The sequence below is a fragment of the Oryx dammah genome, unplaced genomic scaffold, assembly GCF_014754425.2.
Source record: "Oryx dammah isolate SB20612 unplaced genomic scaffold, SCBI_Odam_1.1 HiC_scaffold_13, whole genome shotgun sequence".
NCBI lineage: Eukaryota > Metazoa > Chordata > Mammalia > Artiodactyla > Bovidae > Oryx > Oryx dammah.
In genome coordinates this window covers 43,664,704-43,690,591 of record NW_024070197.1, presented here as the reverse complement: position 1 = coordinate 43,690,591, position 25,888 = coordinate 43,664,704, and the positions used below count along the sequence as shown (strand labels likewise).

General features: G+C 41.6%; 1 protein-coding gene across 2 annotated transcripts in view; it reads right to left on the bottom strand.

The window, feature by feature from the left end:
- The window catches only part of TOX3 (TOX high mobility group box family member 3), a 122,931-nt gene that overhangs the window by 33,742 nt on the left and 63,301 nt on the right, over positions 1-25,888 (bottom strand). For both annotated transcript variants that reach the window (XM_040254069.1, XM_040254070.1), the window contains exon 2: positions 1,705-1,770. In XM_040254069.1, the coding sequence (XP_040110003.1) occupies positions 1,705-1,770 (66 nt within the window). The remainder of the gene's footprint in view (positions 1-1,704; positions 1,771-25,888) is intronic.

Here is a 25,888-nt window from a genome sequence, read left to right as displayed (position 1 = left end):
TACAGATATTGACTTTCCAGTGTTTACCTTGTACATGTTAAAGTAGTATGTACATGGTTAAATACCATCTGTACTGAAATGTTCAAAACATTTGTTCCTTTTGATAAAAATGCAAATCTGGAGAACTGTTGTATCAACATATAACAGCCAATGTCTGACACGGTGAATTATCACAGCTGGAATTAAATTGTCTCTGAACAGCTGCTGGCACTAGAGCTTTCATCAATGTTTGATTCAAATGTAGGGAAAAAAATCCTACAGAATGAAACATCATGTTGTCCTTACAGATGGGGTTTGTGCTCATTATCACAAACAACACAGCAGCCAGTGCCAAACAATATTCCCTTATCTAGGCAGTCTTCTTGGTTAGAGAGATGGCGGTCACTGCAAAAATGATTAATCTACGGATACCCTTAATTCTTGATTCCCCACTTTCTCTACTAATTTTGCCAAGATCATTTCTTCCATAACACTTGCCTCCCTGTAACGGAGATCATTGACGAAGCCATTATGATTTTCATTCTCTGGGGTCAAACTGGTTCAGTTTCCCAAATTTGAATGTATTTGGAAAATGAAGAGTTTTTATTATGGGCATTGCAAGAGGAAATGTTCCATTTGGACCAATTTCACTTCTGCTTGTTTTTGTTTCCTTAAATCTCACACAGTCTACCACTTTCAGGAAAACATTTCTTGATCTAATCAAGATGGAGGTTTTTCTGGAGGGCAGACCAATGAGACCAGGGAGCAGCCCTAAGTCACAGAGTAAGGAATGCAGTGAAGACAGCAACAAAAATATGTTCATTCCACATGCACTGATAACCTTCACACAATCTCATGGTTTCCCACCATGGTGCTGCCTTTTGATTCCATCCCTCTATTTTCCTAGCCCTGACGGAGTCTTGGAGCATGCTCATTCTTTCATTCATTCAATACACATTTACTGGGCACAGGAGGTGCTAGAGGTAAAGAATTTGCCTGCTAATGCAAGAGACATAAGAGACGCAGGTTTGATCCCTGGGTCGGGAAGATCCCCTGGAGAAGGAAATGGCAACCCACTCCAGTATTCTTGCCTGGAGAATTCCATGGACAGGAAAGCCTGGCAGGTCAGTACATGTGATCTGCAAAGATTTGGATGCAACTGAAGCAATTTAGCAGGCAATATGTGCACAGCACTGAACTCAACTGTGGGAATCTAACAACAACAACAAAAAACACTCATTTTACATCACACCCACTGAAGACCCAAGAAATCATGATACCATTCTGCCACATCATTCCCAAACCATGGCAACTTAATGAAATTATTCCCAGAGCTGTGTGAAGCTTAAATATTTTCTATTAGAAATGCCTTCCATCCTAGTTTCCAAAATAACCCCTATCTGCTTAGATACCAATATAGTTTGGATAGTCTCTCTTTTCTTATATATTTATTTCTGTTTGCACCTATATATTTTTTCTCATCAAGAGGTGTGTGTGTGTGTGTGAATTACTAACACTTGTAACAGCCTACAGACGAGTGATAAAGACTTCTCAGGTTATTTTCCCTTCCAATAGGTTTTTCTCATTTCTCCTCCAAAGTTGTTACCTCGTGCCATGTAACAGCGAGAGTGAGATAAATTCAATACTTGGCTTTTCCCTTCAAGCCTTTTAAATGATCTAAATAACACACAAAACATGAACAGACACATTAAGACAGACACCTACCTCGCTGGCTGCAAAGAAAGCGTTGTTTTCCTCAGCCATATTCATGTAGTTATTGTTATTTCCAAACTGAAAGAAAACACATTGTTTTATGTTAATATGCCATGTCATAAAGAATGCTGGGGATTTACTCAGTGCTCAGATGGGATCTGGGAAGAACGTTGGTGCGATGAGATAAAAGGGTGGTCTGACTCAGACCAAATGTGAAGTGTGACAGGTTTCAGAGCACTATGCTATATTCTGTCGGCTGACTCCCTCAGAAAATAGAGCATCGAGTTAAGCTTACGTGATAATTCTAGAAAATAGTGTTGTTTCTCATCAAGACTAACAGCAAAGGAGACAACTGCAAGCATTTGGCCAACTGGTCACTAGTGGGTGTTGTTTATCGAACTGGCATTTGTCAGAGGTTAGTGGGAAAAGAGTTTCCAAGAAAATCACCTTGACACATTTTTAAAGCATGTTGGGACTTCATAGCTTACTTTTCAAGAACAAATGTCACAAGTGTAGGTAGATTAAAATGTGAATTAAATTGAATAGAATTCAGTTCCCAGGACTCAAATTCTATTTTCCCCTGAATAGGGTGTGGCATGAATATAAATAAATAATAAGACTAAAGAATATCTTTTAAACCTTCAAATAGAGTTTAAAACGATATCTATATCCATCGGGGCTGTTGAAAATAGTGGTATTTAATCTCTCAGTATAACATTAAGTGCAAAGAGGTTTAAAAAATAAGCAGGATCCCATGAACACAGCAATTTTTATTTAATTCCCTAACACAATAGCCCATTCAGACCATCACAAATAAGACTGTATCAGCATTTCAGACATAAGCTCTTTCCTTCCAGAGACCTGTTATCAAAATGTAAAACTTGGATTTTGGCAGAAATGCATTTTCAGGTTCAGATGGTCTAAGAAGGCACATTTTTGTTGCTTTAAACATTTCTGTTATCAGTCTGGCAATGTGGAGAGGCTCTGGGAACAAAATTATCTGGAGTTATATTATTTTCACGATTTTTAAATGGTTAAAGAACGCCCTTCTTTTTATAAAGTGTATTATTTCTTCCCTTTCATGCATCAAATAACACATAGGTTTGGTCTCCAAAGGGTGAAATGTATATCCATTCTCTATTATAAATACAGCCAGTAATTATTTAAAGTAAAAGGCACAATTTTCCCAAGGAGATAGGTAGACAGATAGATACAAAGATTGATAAAGACAGAGAATAAATATAAATACAGACATACAGATATGAAAAACCCACAATAAACCCAGAAATCCTCCTCTCAATATACCCCCAAACACTTATTTCTGAGGGGCTCCCATCCTCCAACTCTGAACCTGTAGGATTCGTGCACAGAAGCGGGATTGACACGCTCTACTTTATCATGTCAGGGATCCAAGACCTAAGCAGGATTTATACGGAAGGCCCTAATGGTTCCAGAACGCTGTTACGGTCTACAGAAGCAAAATCCCACCCGGTAAACTGACACCTAAATACATCCTCACACAAGGAGCCCTCAGATTCATTTGGATAAGTATCTTTATGAGGATTTCTGAAAGATGTACTTGTTAGTGCGTAAGAAAGCCCTTTCTCTAGCTTTTCTGAAGGCATGTGATATCGAAAACACGTGGTGATGGGTTCACAGATGTCTACTTATCTCTGAACTCATCAAGTTGTATACATTAAATATGGACAGGTTTTTTTGTATGTCTATGGTACCTCGATAAAGTGTTTCAAAAATAATTTTAAAATTAAAAAAAAGAGAAACACATGAGTGGGTGCACACACATACACATATATTCTGTGCACCCCCCCCCACCCATTTTTCCACAATGTGAAATACACGCAAAAGAAGGGACAGGAATTTCTGTTGAATGAAGGATTTTAGAATTAAGTTCTCAGGCTTCCATCTCAAATGTTCTTTTTAGGGTATTTATGAGAGCTTGGATCACGATGTATATTCCGTGTACCAACCCTGGCTCCCAAACTACTGACAACAGCCTGTATCACAGCTTTACTGTTACTTAAATGTAGGTTTTGTTGGGGAATTAGAAATCCATTTAAAGCAAACAGCTCATTATCAGAGAGTTTTTTTTTTTTTTAAGATTAAACTCACTTATTATCTAATAGCACCTAAAACAACAAAGAAAAATAAAATGGCTATTAAACGAAGGGCTTAAACAATTCAAAAAACAAATTAAGCTTAGAGTGAAATAAGAACTGGGTTAGAAATCCTCTTCTGAACAGTTAGTATGCGAATGTAATTACTGAAGAAACTACAGCTAATCAGCTGTGAATTGTATCCATTAATTAGTATTTGCCCTGGAGAAATGAGAAAAATCAGTAACAACGCAGGCACGATGGTGCGTTGATGAGCCACGGGACGGCCCCACCGTGGTTACCCAAGCAGGTGGCTCCAGTGGTCCAGGTAATTTGAAAAGCTCTCACCTGAAGTACTGAGCTGGCATTACAAAGCACTCCTTGCATATCTTTTGAATCTATATAAGGCCTTAATGAATGGCTTTTAATTTGGAAACACTTGGTGATCAGGCGGGAAGAGTTATAAATCATTTCAAATGGAAGCGAAGGTTTCTATTCTGTTTGGGGTAAAAATGTCTCCTCTGGTTTGGAACTGGAGGGTACTCAGAAGGAAAAAAAAAAAAACAAACAGGATGCCCAGCTAAATTTCCCTTTCAAATATACCACTGTATTTAAAATGGATAACCAACAAAGCCCTACTGTATAGCACAGGGAACTCTGCCCAGTGTTGTGGGGCAGCCTGGATGGAAGGGGGCCTTGGGAGAGAATGGATCCGTGTCTCTTTGCTGTTCACCTGAAACTATCACAACATTGTTAGTCAGCTGTACTTCAATTTGGGCTTCCCTGGTGGCTCAGTGGTAAAGAATCTACCTGTCAATGCAAGAGATGTGGGTTCGATCCCTGGGTGGGAAAGATCCCCTAGAGAAGGAAATGGCAATCCACTCCAGAGTTCTTGCCTGGGAAATGCTATGGACAAAGAGGCCTGGTGGGCTACAGTCCATAGGGTCACAAAACAGTAGGACATGACTAAACAGCAACTCCAATATAAAATAAAAATGAAAAAAAAATCCACTTTAGTATAATTATGCCCCATGCCGTATTTGGGGTATACTTATACTAAAAAAGTATTTATTTAGGGGGATTCGAATTTAACTGCAGGTTGTTTGTGTTTATTTGCTAAATCTGGCTACCCTCATGTGCTGATGGACCTGACAAGGAAGAATGGGATCCCCTGGTCACTGGCTTTACCTTATCAAGTAATGCTAGCTTAATTTTATTTTCTTTTAAAACATGACCTCTGGATTTTGTTGTGCTTCTTTTGTGTAAGAACCAATCTGATTCTGAGAGGGAAAAGTGATCATTTGGGGCAGATCTATAATATAATGACCCCAGAACAATTAACTTTAACTGAATTGTGTACAATTAGATTTACATTCTAAGGACAGTGACATCCGCAAACACATTGTATTACAAAAACTCTAGGTCCACAAGGGAGGGGGCCTTGACTGTGCTCACCACTGTCTGCCTGACCTAACAACAATGCCTGGCGTATTATAAGCCCTCCAATATTTGTGGAAGGGAGGGTGATCATATTTTAATTTCAGCATATCATAATCACCCATCCAAAGGAGAACAATTTTACCCCTTAGTTTTTTACGATGATAATGATAATAAAGGTTTACCCAGGGAAGTCCTCTACATACATAATTAATGTTTCATTTCACTTTCCAGAGTGAGGCCAAATGTAATTTATTTTCCCAACTAACAGAGAAATAAAATTACTACCCCTACTTTACAGATGAATACACTGAGGCTTCTAGGGAGTCAGGAAACTTGCCCCAAACACAGATACAAGCAGTTAAAGTCTGACATCCCTCCTGCCTCATGCTTCCCTGCTCAGTTGCTCAGTTGTGTCCGATTCTTTGCAACCCCATGGACTATAGGCTCCTCTGTTCGTGAGATTTCCCAGGCAAGAATGCTGGAGTGGGTTGCCATTTCCTTCTCCAGGAGATCTTCCCAACCCAGGGATCAAACTTGCATCTCCTGCATTGGCAGGCAGATTCTTTACCACTGAGCCATCAGGGAAGCCCCCCCTGCCTCATAATCTGTATCAATTACATTCCAATTGCAGCAAAAACTTGAATATTTCACTTTTAGTGATCAATTTCAGAACTTCATTTTTAATGATCTTCCTCAAAGCTTAAATTTCCCAGAGGGTAACTAATAAAATGCACTTGAGGAAAAGTATTTCAAAAACCAGTAAATTTGGGAAAGGCTGTGGATCACTGCCCTCTCTTGGATGAGTCACAGGGCTCCCTGTAACACTGAAGATTGTGAGACGTCCTGCAGTTCACTCTTATTTATGTGTTTATTTGTTTATGTGTTTACAATGTGTAAGACATGAGACAAAATGATGAAAAAGATGACAAGGTTCCTATTTGGATGGAGTTGACATTTTTCTTTGAGAGCTAGTAAACCCAGCCCCACATAAACTGGCTGTGGAACACTTCATTTTCCCCCCACAACACCCTGTGGGAACACACTCTAGACACCTTGTTCTAAATCCTTTATTGATAATACTGTCTTATTTTCCCCTGAATCCGTCTTATAATAACTAATATCCTAACTTTGCACCATGGTAAAGTTTAGGTATTTTACTAATCGACTAATATGAATTTCTGAATTAGACATTCTAAGTCAAGATGGTTAGGCAACAGTGACTCAAGAATTTGAGCAAACTCCAGGAGATAGTGGAGGACCGAGGAGCCTGGCGTGCTGCAGTCCATGGGGTCACAAAGTTGGACACAACTTAGCAACTAAACAAGAACAGCAACAAGTCACCTTAATTTGGTCAATTTCCAAACTTTCTCAGTGGTAACTCTTCACTAATGTTCCTTCCAAGATCTTCTACTCAGTGATACAAAGATCTTCTACTCAGTGATACAAAGTTCTTCTATGTGATTTCAAGAGTCAAAACAAAATATGTCAAATAAATTAAATGAACCTGTAGGTAAAACAGAGTTAACTACTCCAAAGAGCACTGAAACATGTTATGAAAGAAACAGGCTAATTTAACTGTTTTAAAGACCTCATCTATGTGGGGAAATGGTCACTGTGAGTCAGGGGCATTTATGAGGTGTGCTGGTGATGATCAGTCCTTTCCAATTTGATAGGCTCTAGTAGGTGGGATATAATTATAAAACAGAACTAAATCACTCTGCATGTCGAACTTCTCTATCTTAATAATTTCACAAAAGAACATCTTCATTGTACTTGGAGGTAGATTTGCTTTTGCTGCTTGATGAGTAATTATAGCGTCAGCTAATACAATTTATGAAGGACATCAACTGAAAGGAGCATTGCAATATTTAAAAAAAAAAATTATTAAAGACCATCGTGTTCATGGCCTGATTAACCATGTGAAGTGCCAAAGCAAATTAATGGAGATTGTTAAGTCTCGCTCATCCAGCAAAAGGCTTGGAAGACAGTGGGACAGCAGACAATAACCCATCTGTAGTCACAAGATGAAGACTTCAGCCTGACGAGTCCACACAACATCATTCTCACTGAAATTATTTTGACACCCATGTGAAGAATTGTATAGGCTTCTAATGAAGCAGCATTAACTACAGGGTATCAAACAGCTAAATGGCACAAATTTAATCCTAAAAAAAAAAAACAACCATAATCCGTTGAATTCTCTTTTCTTTCTTCCCATTAGATTTGTTAGCAGACACCATCCAATTTGATGCCTCAGTAAGGACATCTCTCAAGTTGCTTACACAAATGAACTGTGCCATCATGGACCAAGTGTGCCAAGCACGGTCACGTGATGGCGAAGGCTGCACTGCTAAGTCCACACACTCACGAGGGCTCTGTTAACTATCCCATGGAAAAGAACTTGCCAGGGATCATCAAGATTTAACCATTTTCAGCAGTGGTAATCTGTCTTTCGAAAGCCCAATATGGCGAATGATAATACTGATGGTGATCAGGGGTAAATCTGGAGCATCACTCCAGGAAACAAAGAGTGGCTTTGTCAAAAAAGTCAGTCTGTACCAAAGGTTAGGGGGTCAACAATAGGCTGGACACACAAAAAAACTGCAAATAATGGACTATGAGGTATACTAAGTGTAAGAGCACACATGTGTGCGTGTGTGGAGTTGCTCAGTCACGGAACCCCATGGACTATAGTCCACCAGGCTCCTCTGTCCATGGAATTTTCCAGGCAAGAATACTGGAGTGGGTTGCCATTTCCTACTCCAGGGTATCTTCCAGACCCAGAGATTGAACCCACATCTCCTGCATCTGCAGGCAGATTCTTTACCACTGAGCCACATGGGTGAGCTCCCCCCCAACACACATGGTAGCCTTTTAATTGCATACAAACACAATTCTCCTAATTATACAATTATAACCAGAGAGAACTATGTACACACATGTATACAATCACATACACAGACATGCGCTTCCTAGGTTGAGTTAGAGGTAAAGATTCTGCCTGCCATTGCCGGAGACATAAGAGACATGAGTTCCATCCCTGGGCAGGGGAGATGCCCTGGAGGAGGGCATGACAAGCCACTCCAGTATTCTTACCTGGGGAAGCCCATGGACAGTGAAACCAGACGGGCTCTAGTCCATAGGATCGCAAAGAGTCAGACCTGACTGAAGCAACTTGGCATGCATACACATACATAAGCACACATAAACAGGTTCAAGTACAAAGCAAGATTTTTTTTAAGGAAATACACTTTCAAAAATATTATTTGCCTGTGCATATGCTAAAAACTTCTAGATAATTACCTGCAGAGCACCAGACACATACATACAGTCACCCACAGCAGTTCCTCTTGGATATCAATAGGCATCTCAGTCATGAGAGCAAAACTGAATTCCTCGTCTTCTCCCCCAACCACATCATCCTCAGCCTTTCCTCATCTCCTTTGAAAGGGAAGTGACTCAGTTCCGGTGACTCAGGCCAAAAATCATCCTTGAATCCAGTCTTTCTCTCTCCCTTCCCCCATCAAATCATCAAAAGATTCTGTTGGCTCATCTTTCTAATTATATCCAAAACCGACTGCTTGCCACCGCCTCTGCAGGATTCAGGCAGGCCCCAGCATCCATGCCCTCCTGGGTCCCTGCTGCAGCCTCCTGGCAGGTTCCACTAGCTCTGCCAAGCCCCTACCACACAGTCTATTCTCAGCACCAAGCCAAAGAGACCCTTGGAAAATCCAAGTCCGATCACCTCTCTCCTCTGCTCAAAACTTTGCAGTGGCTGCCCATTCACCCAGCAGAAGAAGCCCAAATCTGCACAATGGCTCAAAGTCTTCTCCGCCCTTTGTCGATGTTCTTCCTGCTTGCTTGTCCCACCCTATCCCTGCCAGCCCCTCCTTGCTGTTCCTGCAAGATGCCTGACACATTCCCACCTCAGGGTCTTTGCACTGGCTGTTTCCCCTGCCCAGACTCTTGTCACTCCAAGTGTCCCTGGTGTGCTCGTGGGCATTCTTGTGCATGCTCAATTGTGTCTGACTCTTTGTGATCCCATGGATGGTAGCCTCTCAGGCCCCTCTGTCTGTGGGATTCTCCAGACAAGAATACTAGAGTGGGTTGCCATGCCCTCCGGTAGGGGAATCTTCCCGACTCAGGGTTCAAACCCGAGTCTCCTGAGTCTCCTGCATTGGCAGGCATATTCTTTACCACTGCACCACCTGGGAAGCCTGATAGCTTGCTCACTCCCCTCCTTTTGAGACTTTTCTCAAATGTCACCTTCTCTCTGATTACCGTATAACATTTCTTTGCAGCCCTCCTCCACCTCTAGAACACTACCTTTCCCCTACTTTCCTTTTCCATAACACTTTTCAACGTAACCTCAGTCAGTTCAGGTCAGTCGCTCAGTCTTTTCCAACTCTTTGCGACCCCATGGACTGCAGCATGCCAGGCTTCCCTGTCCATCACCAACACCTAGAGCTTGCTCAAACTCATGTCCATCGAGTCTGCAATGCCATCTAACCATCTCATCCTCTTTTGTCCCCATCTCCTCCTGCCTTCAATCTTTCCCAGCATCAGGGTCTTTTCCAATGAGTCAGTTCTTTGCATCAGGTCTTATCACAACGTAACCTAGGTCTTATCTTTCTTCTCCACTAGATTGTAAACGTAGTGAGAATAAGAATGTGTTATCTATTGTTTACACTGATGTCCCAGTGCCAAGGTGAGTGTTTGATAAATAGTAGATGTTCAATAAATCTCAACTGAACAAACAAATAGATAAATTCATTTCTAGATGTGAAATGATGGTATGTGGCATTGTCCTCCAAGACAAGCAGAGCACAGAGTCAGCACAGGAAACTCAAATAAGAAGGAGAAACCAAGCATCCATCACCACTGGGTTTCCCAAGTGGCTCGGGGTAAAGAATATGCCTACGATGCAGGAGACACAGGAGACAGGGGTTCAGTCCCTGGGTCAGTAAGATCCCCCAGAGGAGGGGATGGCAACCCACTCTAGTATTCTTGCCTGTAGAATCCCATGGACAGAGGAGCCTGGCAGGCTCCTCTGAGGGTCACAAAGAATTGGACATGACTGAAGCAACTGAGTGCGCACATTACCAGAGGGTCCCTTGGAAAACCACGCATATGGGAAAAAGTGGCAAAAGTGTAAAAAGAATTTGCTGTTATTGTTCGGTTGCTTAGTCATGTCTGACTCTTTACAACCCCATAGACTGCAGCACACCAGGCTTCCCTGTCATTTACCATCTCCCAGAGTTTGCTCAAACTCATGTCCATTGAGTTGATGATGTCATCCAGCCATCTCATCCTCTGTCACCTATATACTCTAATAAAATGAATATTTTAAACACTAGAGATACTGAGCTTGGAAGAAAAGTGCTCTATTCTAGAAAATGCACTAACCCTTTCTAGGAAGGATAAAGAGGCCTATAGGTGTGTGGGGTTGGAGTGTTAAGGATGATGCCTTCAGTGGCTAAAAACAAGTTGCAATGAATAACAGGGATTCTGGCTGGCACGCAAGAAGAGAAGAGAAAGCCAACAATCTAATGGGGCAAAAATTTGAGCTTTAAATTCGTTAGTTGATGTTTTTTCTCATTGAAATATCCTGTTTTTTGAAATTTTGGCTTTCAAGTATAGGTTAGAGTTTCTCAAAGTCTGGTGCTAGGAACCAAGGAGTAATCAGATGCCTGGTATTAAAGGCAGATGACCTGATACGCAACTCGGATTTAATGTATCGGAATCTCAAGGCAGTTCAGTTCAGTTCAGTCGCTCAGTCGTGTCCGACTCTTTGCGACCCCATGAATCGCAGCACGCCAGGCCTCCCTGTCCATCATCAACTCCCAGAGTTCACTCAAACTCACATCCATCAAGTCGGTGATGCCATCCAGCCATCTCATCCTCTGTCGTCCCCTTCTCCTCCTGCCCCCAATCCCTCCCAGCATCAGAGTCTTTTCCAATGAGTCAATTCTTCGCATGAGGTGGCCAGAGTACTGGAGTTTCAGCTTTAGCACCATTCCTTCCAAAGAACACCAAGGACTGATCTCCTTTAGAATGGACTGGCAGTGGGGACCTAAAAAAAGTCTGTATTTTGGGACTTCCCTGGTGGTCCACGGTTAAGACTCCATGCTTCCACTGTAAGGGGCACTATTTCCATCCCTGGTTCTGCATGCCTCGTGGTATGGACAAAAAAAGAGAAAAAGTATTATTATTATTTTTTTAAATCTATATTTTGAACCAATTTCTCAGGAACTCAAAAATAGACTATTTGAAAATGATGAGCCTGATTAATTTTAGGCTAATGGGTGGAAATTTCTTTTTTTAAAAAAAACCTTTCCATACCTCTGATGCTGATCTTGCCAAAATGCTGACATAGCACAAGCTGTACTGTTTAGAGTAATAAAGGCTTCGTTCAATTATTTATCATCTCTTCTTACCTTCCTCGCTTAGAGGAGAAAGCAATCACTTGAAAGGTGACCATGATCCCCCTCCCCTCCCCTCACGACCAGGAGGGACAGAAATACCCTAACTTGGACCAAGTAGGAAATGCAAGTTCCCCTGTTAGATTTTTCAACACGTTCTGTGGACCCACACAAGGAGCAACAATGCCTAAACATATGGGCTCTACGCAAACAGGGAGGCCTTTAGAGTTTCATGATCTGGACACATTTGAGTCTGTGAATGGCATAGCCATCTGGACTAGTTAGAAGTAGCAAGAAAAATAATGAAAAAAAACCCCAACACCCTCTCAAACCCAACTGTACTTGTTTAATATATAAATATATATATATATATAAGTAGAGGAGAGGATAATACATTTCTCAAATCAAGTTTCCCTTTTAGCAAAAATGGAGCAGTCCTTGGGATTGGTCCAGCTACTGAGCATCACCGATATTCAGGGAATAGGAAAAGGCCCGATTTTCCTTAAATACATACCCAAAGGGGCTGATGGTAAGGCATCTGCTGTGAAGTGACCACACCTTTGGTGTAATTGTAATTTATCTCACTTCATCCTCCTGAAAGCCTTACCAACACTTCACTGAGGACCTCATAGAGGCTAATTAAAAGGATGTGGTTGGGGCTCTATCTGCAGACGTCAAGAAGTTGAAGTAGGAGACATGACTGTTGGTTTTAAGAGATGACAACTCGGTTCAAGTGATAGCACAAAAACATTTATCAAGGGCCAGGTTGGTTGGTGAGTGACATTGACAAACGGTCTGCAAGCTTAGAAGATGGAATCAAAAGGGAACGGCCTTTTCAAAAAGCATATCTTGAATGAAGTAAGAAGGTGGGGGTGGGGCATGGCCCAGGCAGAGAGAATGGGATGAGCAAAGCTGCAGACCTTAGCAAGTACAGGCTCCCTTCCAGGAACAGACAGATCCATCTGGCTGCAGGCTCAGGGCAGGTACTGAGGAAAGGCAAGGTCACTACAGAGAGATGGTCAGCGGCCAGGCTCCGAGGGGGCCCTGAAGGCCAGTCTAAGTATTTACTGCATGGGCCAAGAAGTTCATTTGGGGTTTTCCATAGATGTTATGGAAGAACCCAAACAAACTTCTTGACCAACCCAATATTTTGAAATGCATTAAATAGGAAGGTCCAGGAAGGGTTTTGTTGAAGGGAAGATTCAGTGAGAGAGATGTAAAGCCCCTTTCCCTGAGCACATCGCCTGTAGGAGGTGTACAAGATTGGTATCAGGATAGAAGCTGAGAAACCAGTTCACAGGGCAAGGCTGGCACCAAGTTGCAGATGCTGAGACCAGGCAGGGCCAAGAGCAGGAAAAATGCAATACAGAGAGCATTTCATTACAAGTCAGACTAATTGGCTTTGCCATCCAATCCCACTGAGCTAGTCATGGGAAGGTAGGTAGGTTACCTAACTCACTTTCAGGACAAGTCCAAACTCCAGCAGTTATTGACTGCTTGCGAGTCATGTAACTATGCACAAGCTAGTTAGCCACCATGGCTTTCACTTTTCCTTTCTCTAATGTGGGCGGAACAGCATTTGCCTCATCCTGGGGGTTTTGAGAACGAAATGGGTTGTGCACAGAAAGCTACTTTTTCTATCTGTACTCATGACTAAGGTGACATTTCAGAGTCTTGCAGAAACCAAAACAGACCAAGCATGTCTGTTTTACAAACTGCAAAGGCTTATAAGATTGCACAAGAGAATTTTACTACCTAAAGAACTCAAATAGCTTCCCTTTGGTTTACAGAGTAAAAGCCTTATCCCTATCCATGGGCTACACATACCCACGTGACCTGGCTGCTGATTCCTCCTCCAAAATACCTCTGAGCCGCTCAGATCCAGGTACTCTGCCCTGGCTGTTCCTCGCTCCCTTCTCCAGGCCAGTGCCCCTGATCTTCTCCCTGCCTGGACCACTCTCCCCTCCACCATTAATTCATGTCAGTTTCTGCTTAAGGTTCCTCCCCAGATCAGCTTAGCTAGAATAAGGCATGCACACCCCATCCTTATTTATTTTGCTGCACTGGGTCTTAGTTGTAGCAGGCAAACTCTTAGTTGCAGCAAGTGGAATCTACCTCCCCAACTAGGGATGGAATCTGGGCCCTCTGCACTGGGAGCTCAAAGTCTTAGCCCCTGGACCACCAGGGAAGTTCCTTCAATGTATTTAGTTGTCTGTCTCTGGCCTCACCAGAGTAGAGAGTCTGTGGTGACAGGGAATTTATCTGGGTCCACGTGGCTTCCTCTGGCCCCAGCATAAATATGGTTGCTCACAATAAGTATATATCGGTATTATCAGTCGAAGGCATGAGTGGATGAATGAGCCAGAAAGATCCAAGTTCAAATCCAAGCTTTACCACTTACATGTTGGGTTATCATTAGGTACTATGCTTCATGTTCCCTCTCTAAGTTTCTGTTTTCTTGTTTCTAAGAAGGAAAGGATAGAACTTCATGGGATTGGGCTATGTAAGGAGAAGTAAGACAAGACAAAGCCCCCAGCAAAGTGTTTTATATGGAAGAGGCACATGACTAAACAAAAAGAAAGTTGAGAGTAAAGAACTTGGTGGTTGGTAATCTGGGAAAAATAAGTGGATCATTGAAACATTTCATGTAATATTTATTTGTGGCTCAGACGGTAAAGGGTCCGCCTGCAATGTGGGAGACCCGAGTCCAGTCCCTGAGTTGGAAGACCCCCTGGAGAAGTGAATGGAAACCCACTCTAGTATTCTTGCCTGGAAAATCCCATAGACAGAGGAGCCTGGTGGGCTACAGACCATGGGGTTGCAAAGAGTTGGACACAACTGAGCGACTGACACTTTCACTTTTACAATATAAAAGGGGCTTTCCAGGTGGTTCAGTGGTAAAGAATCTGCCTGCCAATGCAGGAGACACAGATTCAATCCCTGGGTCAGGAAGATTCCTTGGGAGAAGGAAATGGCAACCCACTCCAGTATTCTTCCCTGTAGAATCCCATGGACAGAGGAGCCTGGTGGGCTACAGTCCATGGGGTTGCAAGGAATCAAGTGTGACTGAGCTACTGAACACACACACATAATATAAAAGACACCGTGGTACACATTTGGTAGAACCCATCTGAATAAGACTCAGTTTCTACCCTAGAAGTGCTCTAATGTTAAGGACAGGTAGGACTCCACAGCACCACACTATACACTCTGCTGCTGCTGCTAAGTCGCTTCAGTCGTGTCCGACTCTGTGCAACCCCAGAGACGGCAGCCCACCAGGCTCCCCCGTCCCTGGGATTCTCCAGGCAACAACACTGGAGTGGGTTGCCATTGCCTTCTCCAATGCATGAAAGAGAAAAGTGAAAGTGAAGTCGCTCAGTCGTGACCTACTCTTCCCGACCCCATGGACTGCAGCCCACCAGGCTCCTCCGTCCATGGGATTCTCCAGGCAAGAGTACTGGAGTGGGGTGCCATTGCCTTCTCCACTCTATACACTAGAGATAAGAAAAACACTCCCCATGGAAAGTCAGCAGAAGTTTTCAAATAACAGAGGCCACTTAAATGCGGTCTTGAAGGATGTACAGGAGTTTGTCTATGAGACAAGAGCACTCTGGTAGAGAAAATTACTTGTCATCAGTGGGCCTGGCAGACAAAGAAATGGGGATGTGTGCATTCTTGGCAGTGAACAGAGAGTGTTCATATGGGAGACGGCAAGTAGAGACTACACTTTGGAGAGCTTTAGCTCAGACATGCTGTACGGATGTTTGCAAGCAGAGGAAAGACTAAAGACAGAAGAGAAGAAGTACCAGCCAACATTAAGCAGAAGATAAGGTCCAGAGTATAACTTCCAGAAGGTAAGAAGAATGTCTTTTCTTACAGGGTTTTCCCTTGTGTTTGGCAAACTGTGGGCATCTTTTATATAATGATAGCAACTTGTACATTAGATGTGCTTGGTCTCTTTTGGGTTCTTGAAAAGGACTGAAATGAGAGAGAAGAGTAGCCATTAATATGGATGGAAAAAACAGCTACTTTCTTTGATGTCACTGTAAAACCCTGAAAGATCTCTGCCTGTCCCCCAAAGATCTGAATTCACATGCAAATTTCTGTTCCTAACAGTTACTTGGGTTTAGGAAGGGCTGTGTCTCAAGATAAATTCTAACATCCCTGAAAGAAATAACTACTTTGTTCTCATCTCTCATGGGCACTTTAGCGTGGGTTCATTTATAATGGGGCTTCCCTGATAGCTCAGTTGGTAAAGAATCTGCCTGCAATGCAGGAGATCTGGGTTCAATCCTTGGGTTGGGAAGATCCCCTGGAGAAGGGAAAGGCTACCCACTCCAGTATTCTGCCCTGGAGAATTACATGGACTGTAGAATCCATGGGGTTGCAGAGTTGGACACAAGTGAGCAACTTTCACTTCACTTTAATTTATAATAAATAGACCCACTGATGCACACAGTAGGTATCATCTTCAGGGATGCTCAGGAAACAAGTCCATGGAATGCAGAGAAAAGGGAGGGAACCCTTGCGCACTGTTGGAGGGAATGTGAATTGGTGCAGCCACTATGGAAAACAGCATGGAGATTCCTCAAAAAATGAAAACCAGAACTACCAGAAGATCCAGCAATTCCACTGCTGGGTATTCATATGAAGAAAACAAAAACATTAATTTGAAAAGATCTATGCTTCCTGAGGTCCACTACAGCGTTATTCACAAGAGCCAAGATATGGAAGTAACTTAAGTGTCCATCAGTAGATGAATGGGTAAGGGAGATATGGTACCTATATAAATGGAATACTACTCAGCCATAAAAAAGAAGAAATCTTGCCTTTTGTGACAGCATGGATTGACCTAGAGGGTATTGTGATAAGTGCAGTAAGTCAAAAAGGGAAAGACAAATACCATATTATTTCATGTATATGTGAATCTATAAAACAAACAAACAAACAAAAGAACAAATATAACAAAACAGAAACAGACTCGTAGACACAGAGAACAAACAGACAGCTGCCAGAGGGGAGGTGGTGGTGGGAGGATAGAAATATAATAGGTGCAGGAGAGTGAAAGGTACAAACTTCCAGTGGCAAAGTATATGAGTCACAGGTATGAAATGTACAGTGTAAGGAATACAGTCAATAATTATGTAATGTCTTTGCATGTGATATATCACAGTGATCATTTTGAAATGTATAGAATATCGATTCACTATGTTGTGTAACAGGAACTAATATAGTGTTGTAGGTCAATTATACTTCAAAAACAAATGAACAAATTCATAGGAAAATAGGTCAAATTTGTGGTTACTGGGAGAGGGAGGGTTAGAGGAGGTGATCAAAAGGTACAAACTTTCAGTATAAGATAAAACATACTAGGGATGTAATGTCCAACATGATAAATATAATTAACCCTGCTCCGTGTAATATATGACAATGGTCAAAAGAAGAAATCCTAGGAGTTCTTCATCACTAGGGAAAAAAACACTTTTTATATTTCTTTAATTTTGTATCTGTATGAGATGATGGATGTTCTTGATACCAGGATAATCATTTCAAATTATTATGTTGCACACCTTAAACTTATACCATGCCATGTCAATTATACCTCAATAAAACTGAAAGGGAAAAAACAAAAACAAAACAGAAAACACCTTGGAAAGCCTTCCTTGGCAGCACCTTGTGCACCCTTGGGCTCTGCTAGAGTCTCCTCTTTCAAGCTCCAAAGCAAACTGTACATCACTCTAAAGGGAAGTGTGAAGAGCGCTCAGTCGTGTCTGACTCTCTGTTACTCCATGGACTATACAGTCCATGGAATTCTCCAGCCCTGAAGACTGGAGTAGGTAGCCTTTCCCTTCTCCAGGGGATCTTCCCAACCCAGGGATCAAACCCAGGTCTCCCGCACTGCAGGCAGATTCTTTACCAGCTGAGCCACAAGACATCACTACACTGTGCTAAAATGAACTATTTCCATGTCTGTCTCCCTTGAGGGCAGAGGCTGTATGTGGCCCACTGGCCATCACAGCCCCATGGCCTGGCACACAGGAAGTACTCAGCTACTGAGGCGACGGTCTCAGAATCAACTCAGGGGTCCTTGCCACTGGCAGTGTTAGTGTGTAGCTAAGCCATTTATTATTTTTTTTCTAAGCCATTTATTTTTGTGCACGTGATTCAGTCCACTTCAAATTCAGGTGAACCCCTGGGAGGGTTTGCCAAAGCACTGCCAAGTCTTAAAATAGAAATGGAAAGTCATCTAAGATAAAATCTGAGTTCTTTTCCTTGTCCTGCCAGACTTTGTAGTTCATACTGCAATCAAATGACCCAGGACCTCAGAAACTTTCCACTGAAAACAAACTTTAAGGTCTCTAATGATGGGACATATTTATTCGAAATACCTTCAATAGGTCTTGTGGGTCTTCTTGCACAACCCTATGAAATTTCAAATGTAAAAAAGGAACCATGCATTAAGCAAAATGTTCTTCAATATTTTTAAATGAAAACATTTTAACTAATTACAGTATTTTTTTAGTTCAGTCACCAAACTCTCCCAACCAAAGGTAAAACATGTGTTCTCTAGTTTCAATCTCTCTAATTATGAGTTAGTATGAATTCCACCAAAATTGACTTTCTGCATTGTCTTCCACTCTTTGATTGCTAAAGTATAAAGTTTAACGCTCCTAAACTGTACCGTATCATGTTGGGGTGCCTAAAACAACTATGCTCATATAGAGATAAGATAAAGCTATAGATTTACAGATATAAATACACAGGTATAGAGACCAGTGATTCCCAACCAGGGGTAGTTTTGCTTCCCACCGCCCCCGCCATGGGATATTTGATGCTGTCTAGAGAGAATTTTTATTGTCATGACTAGAGAGTACTTCTGGCATCTAGTGGGTAAAAGCCAAGGATGTTGCTAAATATCCTGCAATGCACAAAGCAGCTCCCACATCAAAAAATTATCCTATCCAAAGTGCTATTAGTGCCATATCTTGGATGGGAAGGGAGTTTAGGGGAGAATGGACACATGTAAATACATGGCTGAGTCCCTTTAGTGTTCACCTGAATCTATCACAACATTGTTAATCGGCTATACTCCAATACAAAATAGGTTTAATTAAAAAACAAATGACAATGGGAAAAAAAATATTGGCTGCTAAAAAAACAAAACAAAAATGCTAATAGTGCTGAGACTGAGAAATCCGGGTATAGATCAATTCATACATTAAGCATAAACAAAAGTTAAAGTATTTTAAAAGACATATTACAGGATTCTTGCTGTTACACTATCCAAACACAATCAGTGTTCTTTCTTCAAGTGGGCATTATGCTGACTTTGGATGTTATCTACTTATAAGATTATTGACTGCAATTAAGGATTACTTAAATGGGTTTCAAATATGTATCAACTAGTTGGTTGTCAGCTCTGAAGCTTTACACTTATATAAATACTCAGTGGCATGTTTCCCCCTGTTTTGAATAAGTCAAGAAACAAAAATAGTTTTAGCCGTTATTCTAAGGCTGTTTTAAAAAGAGAAATAAACCTATAAATTCTTCCCAAAGAATGATAAGTGACTTATTGTGTGTACTTTCCAGTCTCAGACATATTTGATGCACCAAATACTTGAAGCCCATTTAATTCAAAAGTTATCAATGATAAGATTTTGTCAGCAAATACATAATCGTTTAAATCAAACAGGATTACATATGTCTATGAATGCCTATTAATTCACATCTATCATTTCCAAAAGCCTAAGAACATGTCTCAGATACCTGATAAGAATTGTAAGAATGTACAAGACCCTGGTTCTGTGCTAGCTATGGAAACATGTCAGGACTAGTGGTTTACAGTGTAGGGCAGGGAGTTTTTGCTCACACTGCAAGAATATCTTGATTACATACATTTTTTCTGTGATTTTATGATTGCCTGAATTCTGCAGGGACAACTTTTTACCAGATGGGCGATCATATAGCTTTCATTAGTTCTCTGTATCCTACCAGTTACGTTTGTTTATTTAGCTAAAATCTTTTACTAGGAAAGGGCTCACAGGAGACTCTAAATCCCACTTCTGATAAGGTCTCAGGGCAGGAGGGAGGGAAATTGCATGCCTCCCAAACAACTACTCTGTAACTTAAGATTTTATATCTTATATTTATTTTTAAAGGAGGTTTCCCCCCTCTTTAGACCTATATTTTAATAGTTGGAGTATGAGGCTAATGGTTTTTTAAACATAACCATAAAATAAAATCCCTTCAAAGTAGGAAATGTTGGCTTTCATCTTAAAAACAAATAATGGAATTCAGTCAAGATGTCAGTGTTAATCTGGTGTAGAGCTCAAACTTATTTTAGCATTTTACATAAAATAACCATGAGTTTAAGCATTCCTAAATAAGGGAGGCATTTTATTCTTGGAATCCCAAACAGTCGTTGTATGCCAGTACATTCACGATTACCTTAACATTTCTTTGCATGAATTTAAAAAGATGTGATTATACAGCAATTTGTAAGCAGCTCTTCTTAAATCATATATCAAATTTTACTCTTCAGCAAAATCCACATTCGATTCTAGAAGAGTGACTCAACTCTATGAAGGCAAACCGTATCAAGTTGTAAATGCAAGTAACCCCAAATGAGGTAAAACAGGTGAAAATCTTAAAACAATCACAAAGGGATATTAGCTGGCTGGACTCCGTGCATCCTGTTTAAACATGAGCCAGTCCTCTTAATGTGCTTGGTTGCTCAGTCGTGTCTGACTCTTTGCAGCCCCAGGGACCGTGGCCTGCCAGGCTCCTCTGTCCATGGGGATTCTCCAAGCAAGAATACTGGAGTAGGATGCCATGCCCTCCTCTAGGGGATCGTCCCAACCCTATGTCTCCTGCATTGGCAGGTGGATTCTTTACCACAAGTTCCACCTGGGAGGCCCCAACCCTCCTAATAGGCCACAGTTAAAATGCCACCTATTAGGGGAGGAAATTTTTGCTTGGAAACTTCTTAGAAAAGGCAAACTACTTGGCTTTAAAGTAAAATGTTAGCACTTTATTTATAGTGACTCTTATTTTTTAAATGTACATATTTATCAACCTATACTGACTTCATTTATTTCTAGGAAGAGAATTTCTTTCTCATTGCTACTAGTGGAAGAATATATATGGCACAAAGGAAAAATTACTACACGTTCTATAGTGCTGGTTAATAATGGAGGGGAAAAGTCAGATCCATCTATAAAGCCTATCTATAAGTTTCTTTGGCCCTAATAAAAAGAATTTAGGGTATGATTGTTATTTTAACAGTTGTTTCTTTTTTTTTTTTTTTTTTTGCCTCCTATGGGCCTTCGTTACTTTGTGAGGGCTCTCTCTAGTTGAGGCGAGTGGGGGCTACTCTGTTGCAGTGCACGGGCTTCTCATCGCAGTGGTTTCTCTTGTAGAGCACTGGCTCTAGAGTGTCGGCTTCAGTAGCTGCGGCCCCTGGGCTCTAGAGCACAGACTCAGTAGTTGTGGCACACAGGCTTAGTTCCTCTATGGCGTGTGGGATCTTCCTGGACTAGGGATTGAACCCACGTCCCCTGCATTGACAGGAGGATTCTTATCCACTGCACCACCTGGCAAGTCCTAGGGCGTGATTTTTTAAAGAAGCACAGCTGTCTTCATATCAAGATTAATAGTGAAAATGAACCCTGTCTAATAGGGCCCCTGGGATAAGGAACAGATTCCAGGAACCCCTTGGATTCCATCTGGCACTGGCTGCCGCTCCCTTCTCGGGGCTGTCTAAATGCTCCATACCCAAAAGAAATGCTCACAGAAAGACCACGCCCTTAAAAACCACAACCATCGCCCAAACTGTTTACTCTCATCATGTTTTAATGACTTGCATCAGATTATAAAAAGGTGAAACTTCATATCCTAATACACCATTGGGGTGCAGGGGGGAGATACATATAATAGGGAAACTCTCAACATATAAGATCACACATCTCCATGGAAAAATAAACCCTCCAGAGATAACAGGAAATGTATTCTATTAAGTCAAAGTCCTTGATCCTTGCATTGACCAGAAAAGAAGGGCTGAGAAAACACCAAGTGTTCAGTGTTCATCTCATTCTAGCGTTGAACAGTGATCAACTCCCTGCGCATGCCTTTCGAAAACAAGGCTACGAGGAAAGCCTCACCTGCTTTCTCTCCCCTGCTGCGCAAAAGTTTTTCAAGTTGCTTCCCCTACTGGTCAGGGCAGTTTTTAATACAAGGAAAGTAACTTTACCAAAGAGACAAGATTTCGTTTCTAATGGTAGAACCTGAAGTGGATGGTCATTTGGGACTATATCAAGTGTTGCTTTGGGACAGATATTAATCAAGGACTCTTCATCCTGCTCTTGAAAAATCTGAATGAGGGGAGGTCCAGGCAATAATAAAGGGTTTTACAAAGTAGCAGTCGTCCTAAAGTAGAAAACATATCTTTGACAATAAACAGTGCTGTATATTTTAAAGGAAGCCTAAGAGTCATCAAACCTTACGAACTCCAACAGCTCCTAACTCCATTAACTAAACAGGGTCTTCCCAAGGATGATATGCATTAAATATAAACATCCTAGAAAGGCTATATGTCTCAGATTTGTGAATTTTAAACAATTCTAAAGTGGCTTTAATGTTGTAGGACAATGGTCATGATTCAAAATCATGTGAAATAATTTTTTCTTCTTCTTTTATGCTTTCTAAAATGAGCACCTACTAGTTTGATAATCAGAAAAACTATATTATTTATAATGGAACCACTCCCAAGAAGGATTTCCTCAATGTCTATCGGCACAAAATGCATAATAAATAAAAAGATCCTGAAAATAAGAAACAGCAATAATCAGTTTTTACTGTTCATTCATTTACTCATTCTTACAGTAAATATATTCTGATAAAATCTACATGCCAGGAAGTTTGCTTAAATACTGAGAATACAATGTGAGCTAAAAAAAGATGTTTCCTGACTCCATGGAGCATATAGCTGAGAGCAGAGAGATAAGATAGCAATTAAATGATTATAGCAATATTTGATGAGACTTCACCTGTGAGGTATGCCATGAAGAAGGACATAGGCTGTAAAATGGATTAGAGTAAACGCTGGTAGGTCAGAAGGAAAATACTACAACAGACCAGATGAGAGGTGATAGTAGCATGATGACCTAAGGTGGGAATGGTGGGGGTAAGGGAGGGAAGATGGGGAAAGTCGAAGAGTGGATGGCATCCAGGGATTTATTTCTCCATAGACTTCATGATGACTTGAGAGGAGTGAGGGAGAAGGCTGTTGTCAAGGAAGATGGCAAGGTTTGAGGCTCATGAGACTGGATGAGTGGCAGTGCCATTTATCTAAGCAGGGGATGCGGAACAGAATCAGACTTGGGTTTGGGGGGTGGTCTGAATCATGGATGGATTTTAACTGTGTTGAGATTCAGGAGCCAAGAAAAACCCAGAGTTTTGCAATAAGGAAGAATAAATCTGACTCCATATTAGCTCTGTTCTACTGCCTGGGCTTAGTCAAGTTGGTTCTGTATTTTTGTAAAAAAAAAAAAAAAAAAGTTGTCTACAGCCTGAAATAAACAGGATAGCCTATTCTCAGGGCTCTGACCTTTAAGACTCCATTCATATAGAGATAAAAAGTTTCAGAACAAAGAATGGCATTTGTTTTGTTGGAGGTGTATAGGAACATTGTGATCTGATCAATGTGGATAGCTACAAAAACAAAGGATTCAGACACCAAGAAGTTTCCAACAATTAATCACGTCCCCTCCTTCACCTTGCCTTTAAAAATGCTTTGCTGAAATTCTTCACGGATCGAGGTTTTGGAGGCACAAGTCACCTGTCTCCTTGCATGGCCCTGCAATAAACCTTTCCCTGCTCTAAACTCCGATGTTTAGGTATTGTTTGGCCTCACTGTGCAATGGACACTCGAACTTGTGTCTGGCAACAACTGGGATTCAGAGACCCAAGAAACATCTGTAGTTTATGGGAAAGGTCTGAAACAGTGAGAATTTGGGGTGAGAATTTTTGTTAAGACTCATGGGTGCAGATGTTTAGCACAACCATGAACAGGAATGAGACTGGGAGGAGAAGAAGCCTAGAACAGAACAGTGAGCAAGTCCAGGACGTTGACTCAGCAAAGGAGCCTGTGAAAGCATGGCGAGGGTTGCAGAAGTGCAGTTTAGACAGAGTGGCATTCCCGACACCAAGAGAAGCTTCAGAAAGAGAGGAACGGGTCCTGTTAAATACGGCAAAAACTTAAAGTAGGATGAAGCTGAAATACATCTGTTGGATTTAGTGACACCAAAATACTTTGCTGTTCACGGAAGGAATACTTTGCTGTTCATGGAAGGCGCTGAGCAGAAAGATGATGGAGGGAGAGTACCAGCTGCCCTCGAGGAGTTGTGAAGACAATACTGACACACAGGCAATGGCATGAAAGTGAAAGTGAAGTCACTCAGTTGTGTCCTTTTGACTCTTTGCAACCCCGTGGACTATAGCCCGCCAGGCTCCTTCGTCCATGGGATTCTCCAGGCAAGAATACTGGAGTGGGTTGCCATTTCCTTCTCCAGGAGATCTTCCCGACCCAGGGACTGAACCCAGGCCTCCCGCATTGCAGGCAGACACTTTAACCTCTGAGCCACCAGGGAAGCCTTATGGCATGAAACAACCTCCCGAAGAAACTCCAGGACTCAACTCCAGTTTGGGTGGAAGAGAAAAGGGGAGAAGCAAGGGGGCCCACCTGTGGCTAAGGAAGATTTCACCTATGTAAAAAAAAAAAAAAAAATATATATATATATATATATATATATATAGTATATATATGACTTCCCTAGGGTCCAGTGGTTAAGAATCCACCTGCCAACACAGAGGACACGGGTTTGATCCCTGGTCTGGGGAGATCCCACATGCCACAGGGCCCGTGGGTCACAACTACTGAGCCCATGTGCCCTAGAGCCCATGGCCCACAAACAAGAGAAGCCAGCACAATGAGAAGCCTGCACACCACAATGGAGACTTAGCCCCAACTCTGTGCAACTAGAGAAAGTAGGCAGCAGCAACAAAGACCCAGCACAGCCATACATAAATAAAATTTTTAAAAATAAAAACTGATGACATTTGTTTCATGTTATAAATCAATGTAAATAAATGAACAAGTAAGTAAATAAATGTGATGGACGGCTACCCTACAATTTTCATTTATTATGGGAGAAGAAATAATAAGCATTATGGTCTTCACATATAAATCATCCCTTAATAGATAAACAAGAGTCCCAAAACATCTGTAAAGGAAAAGCCCTTAGAACAAGTGGACAAACAAGATTCTCTTATAATAAAGCAGAAGGTGCATTTTCTGGGATTAGTGAAAAGGCCTTGTTTGCTGATGAGCTCAAAGAGCTGGATGGCCCAGAAACTGTTGGTTTCAGGTGGTGATGAGCACGAGGCAATGCCATGTCAGCTCTCCACCTCACATCCCTCCTCACCAGAGCAGCTGAGTCATAGATGACAGACAAGGAAAAAGGAAGACACCCGCTTCGTCATGAGTGGGGGCGCGAGGGAGAAAAGTGAGCTTTCCCAATATTCTTTCATGGCTGTGAAGTGTCATATATTAAAAGGTACTGTGAGACAGGGTACTGATGAACCTATCTGCAGGGCAGCAACGGAGACGCAGCCACAGAGAGCAGGCTTGGGGACACAGGCGGAAAAGGAGAGGGTGGGACGCGATGAGAGAACGGAACTGGAACACGTGCACTACGATCTGTAAAAGAGGTAGCCAATAGGAGTTTGCCGTGTGACGGCAGGGAGCTCAGTCCCGGTGCTCGGTGACAACCCAGAGGGCTGGGATGCGGTGGGAGGTGGGAGGAGGCTTCAAGAGGGAGGGGACATGTGGATACCTATGGTTGACTCATGTTGATGCATGGCAGAGACCAACACAATATTGTAAAGCAATTATCCTCCAATTAAAAACAATAAATGACAAAAGGTATTATAGATTGATTTTGGGACAATATTTCATTCTAAAATAGGGGTAGTTCAAAATTAAACATACATGTAATGGAGCAAGAAACACTTCCTCTCTCCACGTTTATTCACCCACACCCTTTAAAGATTGTTTTTTTCATATGGACCACTTTTTTTTTTTTAAGTCTTTATTGAATTTATTACAATAGTGCTTCTGCTTTTTTTTTTTTTTTTTGACCATGAGGCATGTGGAACCTTAGC